General features: G+C 45.2%; 1 protein-coding gene across 9 annotated transcripts in view; it reads right to left on the bottom strand.

Annotated features, from left to right (window-relative positions):
* The window catches only part of WDR20 (WD repeat domain 20), a 71,730-nt gene extending 58,415 nt beyond the window's left edge, over window positions 1-13,315 (bottom strand). For 2 of the 9 annotated variants that reach the window (XR_006282436.1, XM_043517832.1), the window contains exon 1: window positions 12,923-13,271. Coding sequence is in view for 7 of the 9 variants with exons in the window: in XM_043517832.1 (XP_043373767.1) it covers window positions 12,923-13,186 (264 nt within the window). In the remaining 2 variants the exon portion in view is untranslated. Of the gene's footprint in view, window positions 1-12,922 lie in introns of all 9 variants that reach the window. The other 7 variants (XM_043517836.1, XM_038407967.2, XM_043517834.1 and 4 more) reach the window with 5 other exon arrangements.
* Window positions 13,316-13,584: the final 269 nt, after the last annotated feature.

The following is a 13,584-nucleotide window of genomic DNA, read 5'->3' as shown; positions in this document are numbered from 1 at the left end:
GTCACATTTGTCATGGAAATTAAAAAGATGAAGCTTTTGTGGCATTCATGACTAAGGCTACGATTTAGTCACAGAGATCACGAAGTCACAGAATCCACGACTTCCAGCAACCTCTGATTTCAGCCTGTGGTGGTTGGGAGCTGAGGGGTACCCCCGCCACCTCCAGAGGCGCCTGCCGCCATGGGGGAATCCCTCAGTTCCCGGCCACCATGGAGGAACCCCCAAGCTGCAGGCACCAGGGGTACCCCACAGCTCCCAGCTGCAAGCGGAACCCCCAAGCTCCTGGTCACTGCAGGCCCCTGGAGCTGCAGGGGTACCCCGCAGCTCCTGGCTGACAGGGAGGCGAGGGAACCAGACAGCTCTCAGCCCCCATGGGCAGTGGGGGGACCCCCAGAGACCCAGGCATCTAGGGTACCCCGCAGCCCCCAGCTGCTACAGGCAGCTCCTACCCCTTGCACAGCAGCCCTACTGCAGGCAGCGTGGGGACCCACAGATCCCCATTTTGTCCCAGATATTTTTAGTAAAAGTCACAGATGGATCACAGCTTCCATGAATTTTTCTTTTTTTGCCAGTGACCCATCTGTGACTTTTACTAAAAGTATCTGGGACAAAATCTTAGCCTAAATTATGACACCAAATACAGTTCCTTCAAGTTTAGTTCTGGTACAGTTAGACCTTGAGACACCCATAACAATTGCAAACATATTGCAAACTCCTCAGTTAAAAAAAGTTATTAATCAGGACTTAAGTTATTTAACATGTGTACCCAAAATCCACTTACTCCTAGAACTAAACCAAACATTAGCTACAACTAATCAGGAGAAAGATCTTGGAGTCATCGTGGATAGTTCTCTGAAGACATCCATGCAGTGTGCAGCAGCAGTCAAAAAAGCAAACGGGATGTTAGGAATCATTAAAAAAGGGATGGAGAATATTTTATTGCCCTTATATAAATCCATGATACTCCCACATCTTGAATACTGCATACAGATGTGGTCCCCTCCTCTCAAAAAAAAGATATGCTGGCATTAGAAAAGGTTCAGAAAAGGGCAACTAAAATTATTAGGGGTTTGGAACGGGTCCCATGTGAGGAGAGATTAAAGAGGCTAGGACTTTTCAACTTGGAAAAGAGACTAAGTGGGAATATGATAGAGGTATATAAAATCATGAATGGTGTGGAGAAAGTGAATAAGGAAAAGTTATTTACTTGTTCCCATAATATAAGAACAAGGAGGCACCAAATGAAATTAATGGGCAGCAGGTTTAAAACAAATAAAAGGAAGTTCTTCTTCACTCAGCACACAGTCAACCTGTGGAACTCCTTGCTTGTGGAGGTTGGGAAGGCTAAGACTATACCAGGGTTTAAAATAGAACTAGATAAATTCATGGAAGTCCATTAATGGCTATTAGCCAGGATGGGTAAGGAATGGTGTCCCTACCCTCTGTTTGTCAGCGGGTAGACCTGGATGGCAGGAGAGAGATCACTTGATTGTTACCTGTTAGGTTCACTCCCTCTGGGGCACCTGGCATTGGCCACTGTTGGCAGACAGGATACTGGGCTGGATGGACCTTTGGTCTGACCCAGTATGGCCATTCTTATGTTCTTATCCCATGACCCTATAGCTAAGTTCCCTGTCAGCCGCACAGCTGTCTATTAAGCGCCATGCAGGCGCTCAGGGAACCCGCCCGGCCCTGCCACAGCCATGGGAGGAGCGCCCCTTTCCCAGCCCAGACCTGCCGCGGCCAGGGGATAGGCACCCCTCCCCCAGCTGCAACCCAGCCACAGCCCTAACCTGCTGCAGCTGGGGGAGAAGTGTCCCTCCCCTGGCCCCAATTCAGCCCCAGATCTGCCACAGCTGTGGGAGGGGCACCCCTCCCCCAGACCAGACCTGCCGTAGCTTCTCTCCCCTGAACTAAGCCCTGGCCCAGACCTGCCGCAGCCGGAGGACAGGAACCCTCCCCCAACCCCGGACCTGCCGCAGCAGGGAGAAGTGCCTCTCCCTCCCCCTAGCCCAGGTGCTGCTGCCTCAGGGCCCGCACCTCCAGCCAGAGCCCTCACCCCGGGTCCCACCCCAAAGTCTACACTCCAACCCTCTGTCCCAGCCCTGAGCCCCTCATCTCTGGCCCCATCCCAGAGCCCGCACTCCCCACTGATGTGGGGCTTTCCTGGGAACTGCAGAGGCAAAAGGAAAAAAACATGGGGCCACCGCTCCCAGGAGCCAGTGCCCTGTGCTGGCAACTCCTCTGGCACAGCTGTACCGCCCCCTGCCATGCCATGCAGCTGTCTGCGGCTCCCGTCTGGGTGCTTGTGTGCAGCTTGCACACACTAGCACAACCAGGGACAGCTGCTGATGAGCATGGTGCCCACCCAGGGGGCAGTGTCGGGGGCAGTACAGCCACGCCAAAGGAGCCTGCACCGGCAGATCCTAGGAGCAGCGGCCCCATGTTCTGCTCCTTTTGCCATTGTGGTTCCCAGGAGAGCCCTGCAGTTCCACAGATACCGATTTATATTTGCAGATATCCACACCCACGGCTATAAATTTGTATCCATGCAGGGCTCTAGTGGTATGGTATTGCCACCCTTACTTCTGTGCTGCTGCCTGCAGAGCTGGGTTCTCGGTAAGCGGCTGCCACTCTTTGGCCGCCCAGCTCTAAAGGCAGGAGCGCAGAAATAAGGGTAGCACAGAATGGTATTGCCACCCTTACCTCTGGGCTGCTGCTGCAGGGGCGCTGCCTTCAAAGCTGGCTGCCCAGCCAACAGCTGCTGCTCTCTGGCCACCCATCTCCAAAGGTAGTGCAGAAGTAAGGGTGGCAATACCGTGATCCCCTAAAATAACCTTGAGGCCCCCCCACAACTCCCTTTTGGATCAGGACCCACAATTTGAAAAATGCTGGTCTCCCCCATGAAATCTGTATAGTATAGGATAAAAGCTCCACACAAAAGACTAGATTTCACAGAGGGAGACCAGATTTTATGGTCCCCGATGCATTTTTCATGCCCATGAATTTGGTATGGCCCTATTTATGGTCCTAGAGCTGTGGGGCAGGGCAAATCTGAAGTTATGCAGTTCTCCCAGCCTTTGATGCATCTCACCTTTGGCCCTTGTCCTGCTGAACTAGTTTGGCACCACTGTATAGCAGTAAAACTAACTTCATGGTATATACATGAATACTACTCTTAATGAGAAAGATTCTATGTACAGCTAATGTTTTACAGAACTATCTTTAAAAAGATAACATTTGAACTTATTGGGAAAACTTCAGTCTGCACTAATCTGATACAGAAATGCAGAAACAAAACAAACCCGATTTTCTGAAGAATAAAAACTTGACCTTCAACACAATTTAACACATTTAAAATTCCTTGTACTTTGGTTTGTCTCACCACGTTTTCTAGTACAAGATAATAACTTAACAGATTTACTGAGTAAGAGTATTTCTTTATATTGTTTGTTGCAGGCCAAAGTGTCCTTAAGGCATCATTACATGAATTTAAAAATCTACAAATGACTCATGAATTTTTTTTTTTTTAAAAAGACATTCAGTATGTGGAGCCCGTATTAACATCTTTTAGCGAAGAACTAGCAGTAATAGCAGAACATAGATATAAAACGACATCTAACTTCTCAAAGTTTTACAAAGTGAAACATATCCCAAGAGACTCTCGTAACTTGGTAGCTTAATTAAAGTGATCTTCTAATAGAAGTGGGTAAGAATTATGCTCTGCGTCTGGAGAATCTTCAGGGACATCGGCTCTTGCTTAATAAGGTAGGTCTATATTCTGTTGCACACAGTAAATTCCATGCAATTTGTACACTGCAGTACATTTTAAGAAGTTGACACTTGTTCAGAATAGCATTTGGCATTATATTGTGTCTCTTCATTCATGAAGTGAACCCAAATACTTAAAATTAGACATCAGTAAGCCAAGAACTAAGCCCTTAATGAATTCTTCAACACCATACAACTTCGAACATTAGGATTTACATTGTCAAGAGGACACACTGGTCAAGACAAAATGGTTAAGTACAATTTGAAAAATGTCAGTCTAATTTCGACCTGGACAGTCAAAACCAAGTCTAGAAACTTGTACCTTTTAGGTTTGTAATTTAACTCCCTCTTGAACCGCTTTCTTGCATAATGAAAGAGCATTCTTTCTGATAACTCACACTATGTCAATTACATTTCAACTGCACAGTAAAGTCTGTTCTTCCAGAACTTTTGTCCTACATTACAACTCAGTAACATCCCTAACCTTTCCAATTCTAAAACCGTTTCTGCACAGGAGTTTCATGTCAGTATCTGTTTTCACTATGTTGGCTATCATCCTAAACCATAACAAACAGTACAACTACAGTAACAGATATTTATGCAACATTTCAACAGATTTTAAAGTATTTCCAACATACACTTCCCAACCTTCAAACAGTTCTGAAGCTTGCCAATTGTTAATTTAAGCATTAACATTTAACATGAACCCACTGTTTAAGTACAAGTACAACCATTTTTAAAAAAAATTGTACTGTAAATATGCTACAACAAAAGTCAGCCCAGAAGACTGAGCATACCTAACCCACACAAGATAATCGGGGTCACCAGTTTCAAAATTTTGGGGGTGACTGACTTGTGTGACAGATATGGCCATTTCCTGCAATGTCCTTGGAAGGTCTTACTTTATTAAATTAATCTATTATGGTGGGCCAGGATTATATGTAACCTCTCGAGGGAGATGCGAGACCTGGAAGTTCAAAAAACTATACAGAAAATGTGCCAGACAAGTATGGACTTCCAGGATAATAAGTGTTAAGTGGACTTCCCAGGTAATCTCTGTGGAGACATTAATGCAAATTACCCAACTCCGGTTATACAAAACGCCAGTCTTTTAAAGTTACTCCCTCAAGGAGAGAACGTAAGAACTGCCATACTGAGCAGAACAATAGTCCATCTAGCCCAGTATCCTGCCTTCCAACTGTGGCCAATGCCAACTGCTTTAGAGGGAATGAACAAAACAGGGCAATTATCAAGTGATAATTTTAATTGTCTAGTTCCAGCATCTGGCAGTCGAGAGGCTGAGGAACATTCAAAGCATAGAGTTGTGTCCCTGACTATGTTAGCCAATAGTCAGAGATGGACCTATTCTCCATGAACTTATCTAATTCTTTTTTGAACCCAGTTATACTTTTGGCCTTAACAACATCTCCTGGCAACAAGTTCCACACATTGACTCTGCGTTGTGTTAAGTACTTCCTTTTGTTTGTTTTAAACCTGTTGCCGATTAATTTCATTGGGTAACTGTCTGTTGATTACCTGTTACAGAAGGCCAAGATCAAAGACCTGAGCTGTATAAAAAAAATGGGTGATCTGCCCAGCCTTTGTTTTGGTTCTCAATTTAAGGCAGATAAACTTGTAACCACAGGGAAAACCCAGTTGTCGGTTCTGAAGGTGCACTTCAGTCTCTCCTATTCTCTCCCTGTGGCAAATAATAGCCTAGTCTCCTGTAGGCTGTAGTACTTTGGCCTCATTTCAGTTGTTGGGTTTAGTGTGCAGGTGCCAGATGGTGTTGGTGTCTTATGATTTACAGGAAATTAGATTAGATGATCTAATGGTCCCTTCTGGCTTTAAACTCAATGACTAACGTCTAAAACCTACCAGAGCCTTAAGTCAAAGTTGGGGGTTACCTCTAGTAAGCTTTCTAACATGCATGTAGGTTCTTTTATTGATTTAATACGTTTTCTTTAATGAATTTCCCTTAGGAATAAATGTGCTTACTTAGAAGAAGCTGTGGGGTAACAAGTAACTGTGGGCAATACACTGGTCAGCCTTTAGAGAGAAAGGAAAGCAAAGACTGTTTAGGCAGTCTAACTTGTGGGGAAGCACAGTGTAAATCAGGGAGCCGTGCAGTCTTAAAAACTCACATCAGAAAGGAGTGAGATGCAGATCTCTAACCAGGAGAGGTGACAGCTTGGATCTGGAAACCTTTAAGCATGGTCCACCAACAGCAAGCACCAAGGAGGGGAAAAACTGGTGCAGTTACCCTGAAACTGACATGTTTGTTAAGAATACCCAATAGCTCAGTGGTTAAGGCACTTGAGACATGGGATACCAATTTGCAAATCCTTGCTCTACCTGATCTGAAGCAGGGACTTATACTCAGGTCTCCCCCATGCCAGGCAACTGCCCTAACCACCAGGCTATTGGGTATTCCACGATAGATCTTAATCTCTCCTGTTGAAACTGTTCCACTTAGTATAATTAAATATTTATTGTGCCAAAGAGAGAGAGATTCTTGGTGGTTAAGGCATTTACTGGGACACAGAAGACAAGTCAAATTTCTTCTCCAAATTAGGCAAAGCAAGAATTTGAAAAATCAGTCTTCCACATCGCAGGCATGTGTCCTGACCACTGGACTACTGGCTATAAGGAGGTGGGGAAAGGGATCTCTTCATGAGAAAGAGCTAATCTTGCTTAGGTGCCGAACTCCAGAAGGGGGTTCACATTTGTGAACCCCAATCTAAGATAGGTGTCTCCCTCTGGCCTCGAGTTAGGCACTTAATTTCCTTTGGATGGTAGGGCTTAGGCCATACCACTTTCTTCAACATTTCCCACTAGCTAGTTTAGGCATCTACTCAGCTTGCTGGCTTTTTTGAATCTTTTTCTTAAGCACCTTACTCTCCCCATTATTATATACGGAGCCTAACTCAGAGCTGAGGATTCCACTGAGCAGCAGGGTAAGGTGTTGCAATGCCCAAAGTCCCTTTGCGAGTCTAGCCTTTAAGGCCTAGCTAAATTCAGTTGTAACTTGGTAATATGTACAAAACCAGGAGAGTTAATCTATGATTAGATCATATATGGTGTTAATGTCATTCACCACTGACCCTGTAAACATGAACCGAACAATCTTTATAAAAGAATGCTCTGTAGTCCATAAACAACATGCATCTGACAGCAAGTCTCAGTTACCTGGTCTAAGCAAGACATAATTTTTCAAGTATAGTCTTCCCATGCTCACAGTACAGAGGAACGTGTCAATCCAACCAGAACCCACCCACTATTTAACCCTTTGCCACCCTACCACAGCAACCATTGAAAGGTCATAGCTACTGCAGCTTCTAAGTGCACAAGTATAGCCCTCCAAGAGAAGGATCATCTTTTGGACAGAAATTTATTCTGAAGACGGAAACATACAAGCCAGAGCACTCTTAAGTGAGCCTCAGATAGTACTCCCCACCCAAAGAGGGGATCACTCTCAAAACAACTCTGGACTTCACCTCCAACAAAGCTTTCACCTTAACAGGAGATTGTTACACACAACTAGCCTCACTGAGTCCAGAAGCTGAGGTGAAAACAAAAGCCACAGGAACATACCAGCACTCCCAAGAATACTTAACTAGCCAAGTATTTCATTAAAATGGCCACACCTCATTGCATCACAACCCTCGCTTCTCCTTGGGATTGCTGTAACGGGACAGAAAATACAGTATAAAAGCTTCCTTATGTCAAATCGCTGGCATATAACTTATCTGCTCTTCTCAAGTTTCCAATATTTCATTCTTTCCTGCTACCCTCCTCAAGTTCAGTTCTAAACATATTCTGATAGAGAAAGTTTGGAAGAACCTACTTGTTTGCTATGAAAAGACTAAGGCAGTTTGAAGGATTTTTTTCCCCAGACAAAGTCTCTCTCTCTCTCTCAGCATTCAAAGCTTTGCCCACCTCTGGTCTAAGATGATGCAAAACTACAGCCAGCAGGACTCTCCTGTCTGGCCCCAAACTCCTGCCTGGGAGGCTCGCCCACGGCCCCTCCCCTGCTGTTCCCTTGCCCCCTCAGCCTCAGCGTGCTGCGCCATACTCTAGGTAGCCGGGCAGCACAGTTGCAGAGCAGTGGCCTGACCCAGTGGTCTGGGCAGCATGGCTGTGGCACCACCAGCGCTCCAGGAAGCATGGTAAGGGGGCAGGGGGTGTTGGATCGAGGGCAGGGGAGTTGGGGGGGTCAGGAGGGTGTGTGGATAGGGGGTTGGGGCGGTCAGAGGACAGGGAACAGGAGGGTTGGATGGGGCAGGGGTCCTGGGGGGCCCAGTCAGGAAGGAGGGGGAGTTGGATGGGACAGCGGGGGACAGTCAGAAGGGGTGGTTGGATGGGGCAAGGCTCCCGGGGGGGCAAGTCAGGAAGAAGATGGGGGTTTGGATGGGGTGGTGGGGGGAAGTCAGGAGTGAGGTTCCGGGAGCGGTCAAGGGACAGGGAATGCTGGATGGGGCAGCCATCAGGGGACAGGAAACGTGGAGGGGGGGAGAGTTGGATGGGGAAGGAGTCCCGGGAGTGCGATAAGCAGGGGGAGGCGGGGTGTCAGATAGGAGGCAGGGGCCAGGCCAGGCCAGGCCACAGCTGGCTGTTTGGGGAGGCACAGCCTCCCCTAACCAGCCCTCCGTACAGTTTTGGAAACACGATGTGGCCCTCAGGCCAAAAAGTTTGCCCGCCCTGTCTTAGACACTGGACCCAACTCCAGATTTTACCTTCCAGAAACCAGGTTAAGAAAGCATCACAGTGTTACATGGAACACCAATCCTTACATAGGATTCATTTCTAAAGCAACACAAACAATTCAGTGGCCTGGGTAAAGAGACTTACAACTAAAGATTAATTCACAAAACAGAAATGGCAGACAAAGCTGATTTGGGATGTGGAAGCAGCCAGATAAAGAAAAGTAACCTAGAGGAATACTCTGTAGGGATGTGATTTGACTCACGTTCAGACTGGGATTTCAAACCATTTTAATCATTTCCAAGTTCTTCCCAGGCTGAATTAAGTATAGTATATACCAAAAGTTCAAAACCTGCAGAAGTTCCCAGATAGTTGTCACAGTTTCACAATAATTGCACCTGTATGCCCCCTCCTTGGTCACTCATTTAAAGTTTTCAGCTCCCAGCCATCACGTCTCTTGGGTGGAGACCTGCATTGCTCCCTCATGACCAGAATTTTAAGGCTGCAGAGCTCCATGCCTTACACTGTGATATTCCCAGCAAGCCAGTCACCTAATGGCCAGCACCTGTGCTTTGCTTTCTCACCAAAGGCTATAAACAGTGTATTTCCATCAGCTACAAGTTACCACACAGCTTTCTAAGCAAGCACCTTTATTCTTAAGGCAAAAGCATTACAGAGAAAACATTAAAATCAATAAGAGTGCCTATACGCACACTAAAAGCTTACCAGAAGTCATCCATCAGTCTTATGGGGCTCTGATAGGCCAAAGTCTTTTGCATGAGAATTTAGGCTCTAGAACAGAAGGTCCTGTCTATTTGTTGGATCAGAAAGGTGGCCTTGAGTCTGTTTAAATGTAGCCTTTTAAAGCCAAATAATCTTTGTTTTCCTTGTGTATGGAAACTCACCTTGAATCAGTATATATGTACCTCTTTGGAGGTGTTTAAGGTGAATAACTCATACTGTAATCACTGTTTTAGTTCCTGAAGGAGTTGTGGAACCCTCTCCCATGGAGCAGAGCACAGTCACACATATGCTTGGCCCACAATAATATATAAACGTATTACAATATGTTCCCCTAAAGATAGTGTGCCATTGCAATATCTGTTTACTTTGCTAGCTCTTTCATGGTTAAATAAAGCATGGCACATACCAAATAAAAGGAATAAGACCCTGCTTTTTCTGAAGATAATGGCAATTCCTTCTCTAACTTCTGCAGGAACGAACCTAATGGAACAATGCTTTTTAAAGACTGCTTACCAGGCAAGAAGAGATAATAAAATTAACAATTTTTTTTAACCTAAGTTATATTGCAGGGTTAAAATACAAACCTGCATTTGCTGTAGTTAACATTTTAAAGTACCTGAACTATAATCACTGGTCTAATCTAGCTAAATTGATCAGGAGAAATAAAGTTTAAGTCAGGCTTACATAATACAAGCCAAACTACACACAAACAAAACCAAGCCTTGCTCCCAAGTATAAATTCAGAGTAACACTGTTCACGAACAGAAACTAGACTATAATTCAACCTGCTAAAATTGAGTTAAAGGTGTTTTCCTGGCATAGACACAGGCTAAGTACCCAAGTTTAATCAGTCTTAGCTATCTAGTCTTGGCTAAACATTCGCTAGTCTAGAGACAACTTTAGAAGCATGCTGTATGTGAAGTTTACAGCAGTTTATATTTATTCATTTTAAAGACAGTGTTTTACACTTCTAGTTTAATCTACCATTGAGCTCTCCTTCTTTCACCTACCTTATACACCATAGCAAGAAGCAGTAGCAAGTTTTATAACAAACGGCATTTTTCTTTATGAAAATTATGTTTATCATTCTGACAGCTGTAACTGTCAGCCGACAATCTTCCCTATGCTAATGCCAATTTTCTACACAGACAAAGAGAACCAAAGCCATAAGCCCCAAACGGCAGAATCACAGGCCATAATGATTTCAAGCTCATCGATGTTTCTAGATACATTTGGAATATTGTATTCATTATGAATGTATGGCAGATCAACTTCCCTAGTTTCTCTCATCTATAATCTTTTCTTTAATTTGGATACATTTAATATATTTCAGCTGTTACTTTAAGGCTTTTTAAATTGAAGTTAGTAATTATGGTATTAAAAGTATCTGTTTTCTGAAGGTCATTGATAAGATTGAGTTGGTCAAAGCAAAGCAATCCAAATTCTATTCTAAACTTCTAGTATATTTTTCTGTATTATTTGAAGAATAATATTTATAACGTTTATAGTAGGTCTCAAAACCCAAAACAGACATCCAGCAGGTAGGTACAGTAGGATTATCAATTGCTGCTATACCCACAAATACAAAGTTATGCTTTGCCAAAGATACTGGAAAAGCTATTAGAAGAATGCAAATAAGACTTACAAGTTGTAAGTTGGCACTTAAAAACTCAGTTCCCTATTTTATGGCATATTTTCAGCCTCTAGATTTCTCTTTACTTTAAGTGTGATAACAAATGACTAAAAAAGATTGGTAAGAGTCACATGTCCTGTAACTGGGCTGCATTAAGAGCTGCTCTAAATAAAACAGTTGCAGAAGTTTGCAAGTATTCAGTACTGAAAACTGACTCAAAGATGATAGACTCCTAACAGTTACAAGGGTTGGAAGATGGACAGATTTTATCCATGCCAAGTATCATCCACACTGACTCCTATGTAGAAAAGGCCACTATGGATTATAAAATAGACATATTAAAAATATTATTTGTTACCTGCCTACTCATGTTAACTGTTCAATAACATCAACCACTCGAGTGCCTAAATACCAAATCAATATTTAAATTTAGTTCACAATTACTTAAAACATCCCCAAATTATCAAGACTCATCACATGATTAAGTTAAATTATGTAAATGTCAATTCAAATGTGTGTATGAAACAAGCGCATACAATCAGACAACACATATTGGGTCTGTTCAGTTGCAAGTCATTACCAGCTGATCCTTACTAGGCTTAACTCTTCTCAGCAATTAGCTAGTGCTTACATTTTACATGAATTATCAAGCAAGAGAAAGAGTGGTTTGGGCATTCATTCACCTGGAACTGTGTAAACCCAGGTCCAATTCCTTACTATGCTACTAACTTCCCAAGTGACCTTGGGTAGGTCACTAAGTCACTGTGTCTCAGATCCCATTTGTAAAGTGGGAATAACAACTCTTCCCCTCCATCTCAAGGCTGTCAGAGAATATATACATTAAATATTGTAAGGTGCTCACATAATGTTGTAATTGGGAGGGGGGCTCATACATACCCAAGATAAGTAGATAACATCTCAATAAAACTTCGAGATTGGTTATGCCTATGTTTACATATATTAAAAGTGACACCTGTTCACTTGCTGATGCAAATTCTCAGAATGCCTCACTAAACACAAGGAAGTAAGGCACCATGCAGTACCAAAAAGTCAAAACAGCAATTACATATGCAGTACTTATATAGGTACAATTTGCCCATTAATATAGTATACTAGATATTTAATGCACAAGCTATTAGACTTTCACCACCAAGTATCATTCACAGGTTGGGAGCCTTATTTTGCATCAGTACTTCTCTCATGATGAAAGCTTTTGCTGTATGTTATAATTAGAAATTTCAAGTTTCAGCCTTTAGAGGACTCAGCTCACTGTACTGGACACCTCTGGAGGCAGTCCTGGGGGTAGTTCACATTTTATAACATTAGACCTCTAATTTTCCATTCTTAGTGTGAAAAATTTCCTCCTAACCCAAATAAGGGTAAAACCCCACCCTGTCTGAGATTTGGCAGCCCCATGCTAACACCAAACACTCCTCAGAGAGAGTCCCATAATCTTCAGCCTGTAGCAGCAGGTGAGACAGGCCCAGAGTTACTATGCCATTATCAAACCTGCCCAAACAAGCCAAAGAAAGGGCTGCACAGGAACATACTTTAGCTGCTGGTGGTGGTGACTCTCTGGGTTCTTTAACTTAAGTAGTTTTTAAATGTAGCTTTATAAATGTATGAATGGGATGATAGGACAGAGTTGCCCACCACAGCAGGGGATTGGACTCTACAACTCAAGAAGTCACTTCCCGTCTTATGTCCTTTAGGTATCCCCCAACACTAGTTCTCTTCCCTCTCAGAGCTCTCCCCCTTACACCTCTACCTCAGGCTTAGAGTGCCCCTCCCCACGGTCCGGCACCATGCAGGCCCCCTGGCTCTGTGAGCAGGTACAGCTCCCGGCCACAGAGCGCCTCCACCCTTCGCCTAAGGGGATCCCGCCCCCCCGAGGAGTGCTCAGCTCACACTGGGGCAAAGCCCACTCCCCTGGCCTAGCCTCCGGCTCTCGGCCTTCGCAGGTCGGGCTCCCGGCCCACACTGAAGCCAAGCAGGTCCCTCCTGGCACGCCCCGCGTGCTCCGAGCAGGGCGGGCCCCTGGCCTCTCCCGCCCCCCTGCTGCCCGGGTACCTTGCGGACCCCCTTGTAGATGTAGAAGTAGAGCTCCCGGCCCACATTGAAGCAGAGCCGGTCGCCGTTGCCGCTCTGGTCGTTGACGTTGACGAAGGAGACGCGGACTGGGTTGGAGCCCTGCGAGTTGAAGGGCACCCGGTTGGGCCGGCTGTACTCCGAGTGGCTCAGCAGCTTGTACAGCCCCTCCCGGGTGGTGAACTGGGTCTTAATCTCGTTCATCTCCTTCCCTCCTCCCTCCGCCGCCATCTTGGAAAGGAGCATTCATCCTGCCCCAGTGCCCGGATGTGCCCCCCCCCCACTGCGCAGCCGCCACCGCTCGCTCTCATTACCCGAGAGCGGCACGCAAAGGCCGTAAGGGGGAGGAGCTGGCTCGCCTGTTTACTGCACCTCTGCGCATGTGCCAGCTTGCCTGAAATCTGGGCGGCTCCGAGTGGGGGAGAGGGAGGAGCCTTCTCTTGGGAGAAGCCGCGCCCGGGGGGGGGTCCCCCCCTCTGGCGAGCGAGGGAGCGCGTGGCGGTGCCGCTGCCGCTCAAGGGGTAGAGCGGGGCTCGCGCACCCAGGGCTCTTGCAAGTTTTTTATATAAAAAATACAGAGGGGAGATTGATACACACACACAGAGAGCATGAAACAATGGGTTTATCATACACACTGTAAGGAG

This window comes from Dermochelys coriacea, chromosome 6, assembly GCF_009764565.3.
Source record: "Dermochelys coriacea isolate rDerCor1 chromosome 6, rDerCor1.pri.v4, whole genome shotgun sequence".
Classification (NCBI taxonomy): domain Eukaryota; kingdom Metazoa; phylum Chordata; order Testudines; family Dermochelyidae; genus Dermochelys; species Dermochelys coriacea.
The sequence above is the reverse complement of the archived record's forward strand: the minus strand, read 5'-3'. Positions and strand labels throughout refer to the sequence as shown.